Source organism: Mandrillus leucophaeus, unplaced genomic scaffold (assembly GCF_000951045.1).
Source record: "Mandrillus leucophaeus isolate KB7577 unplaced genomic scaffold, Mleu.le_1.0 Scaffold196, whole genome shotgun sequence".
Classification (NCBI taxonomy): domain Eukaryota; kingdom Metazoa; phylum Chordata; class Mammalia; order Primates; family Cercopithecidae; genus Mandrillus; species Mandrillus leucophaeus.
Genome location: NW_012101987.1, coordinates 3,255,181 through 3,256,529, shown reverse-complemented (window position 1 = coordinate 3,256,529; position 1,349 = coordinate 3,255,181). Strand labels below are relative to the sequence as shown.

General features: G+C 51.6%; 1 protein-coding gene across 4 annotated transcripts in view; it reads left to right on the top strand.

Moving 5' to 3' along the window:
• Window positions 1-454: 454 nt before the first annotated feature.
• Window positions 455-1,349, top strand: part of ZNF85 (zinc finger protein 85) — a 17,041-nt gene continuing 16,146 nt past the window's right edge. For 3 of the 4 annotated variants that reach the window (XM_011978539.1, XM_011978537.1, XM_011978536.1), the window contains exon 1: window positions 485-635. Coding sequence is in view for 2 of the 4 variants with exons in the window: in XM_011978537.1 (XP_011833927.1) it covers window positions 606-635 (30 nt within the window). In the remaining 2 variants the exon portion in view is untranslated. Of the gene's footprint in view, window positions 636-1,349 lie in introns of all 4 variants that reach the window. The other variant, XM_011978540.1, reaches the window with a different exon arrangement.

The following is a 1,349-nucleotide window of genomic DNA, read 5'->3' as shown; positions in this document are numbered from 1 at the left end:
TTAATTAAATTGTTACAATTAATTCCACTTGTTTCTTCTTTCTTGTTAAAGTTTGGCTACTAGAAAATTTTAAATTCACATGTGACTCACATTTTATTTCAGAGGATTGCCTGATCAAAGGACCAGAATACAGGAAGGTCATAAAATCTAAAATTTTAGAACAATTGCTGTTATACTTTGTTCATTTGTGAATAGCCATACAATATATTATTTTTGAATGCATATAACTTGATACACGAGGTTAAGGGCAAATACCCTCTGGTGTGGGCCTGACTCAGCTCAGGAAGGAAGCCCTGTCTGAAAAGGCTGCAGCCTAGGCTGTCACTCTTTCTTCTTTCAGCCCAGCATCCAATCACATCTTCTGTCACTCACGGCCTGAAAAGACGTGCCTTAAATATTATCCAATCAGAGACGCTGGGCTGGGAACCGTCCAATCAGGAACGCAGCTGGAGCAGACAGGGCGGCTTCCGGGATGTGGCGGGGCCTTTGTCTCTCGCTCCTGCCTATGCTCCAGGTCTTGTCTTCTCTGCTCTGTGTCCTCTGCTCCTAGAGGCCCAGCCTCTGTGTCCCTGTAACCTGCAGGTATTGGGTGATCCACAACTAAGATGCTGGGACCCCCTGGAAGCCTAGAAATGGTGAGAGTGCCGTTTGCGCCATCCCGAGAGGGGAAAGAGGTTGGTTGAAACCGGTGGGAAGCAGCTGTGGCGGGACTCGGGCCTCCCTGTAGTCCGCTCCACAATCTGCGCTCAGAGTTCTTTTTGCCCAGCTCGGCCCTAGTCCCCTTCAGCCATAAGATGGCGGCTGCGCTGACAGCCGTGCCCGGGCGTCCTGTCTCTTCCGTGCACAGTGACTGTGCCCTGGACTGGAGCCCTCTCTGGGCAGCTCTGCATCCGCAGCACCGCGTCTCTCCCTGATTGAGCAAGGACCACGGGAGGGTCATCAGGGGAGAATCCTGACTCGGGGTGCGGGTTCGTGAATGGGAAGAGCTTTGGTCTTTGGGGTTCCCAGTTCCTCTTTCTTTTCTATTAAAAATGTGTGGGGGGACGGGCGCTGTGGCTCACGCCTATAGTTTCAGCACTTTGGGAAGCCGAGGCGGGCGGATCATCTGAGGTCAGGAGTTCAAGACCATCCTGGCCAACATGGTGAAACCCCGTCTCAATTAAAAAACAAAACAAAAAAAAACACACACACAAATTAGCCGGGCGTCATGGCTTGCGCCTACAATCCCAGCTACTCAGGAGGCTGAGGCAGGAGAATCGCTTGAACCCAGGAGGCGCAGGTTGCAGTGAGCCGAGATCGCGCTACTGCACTCCAGCCTGGGCAAGAGGAGCGAAACTCCGTCTCAAAAA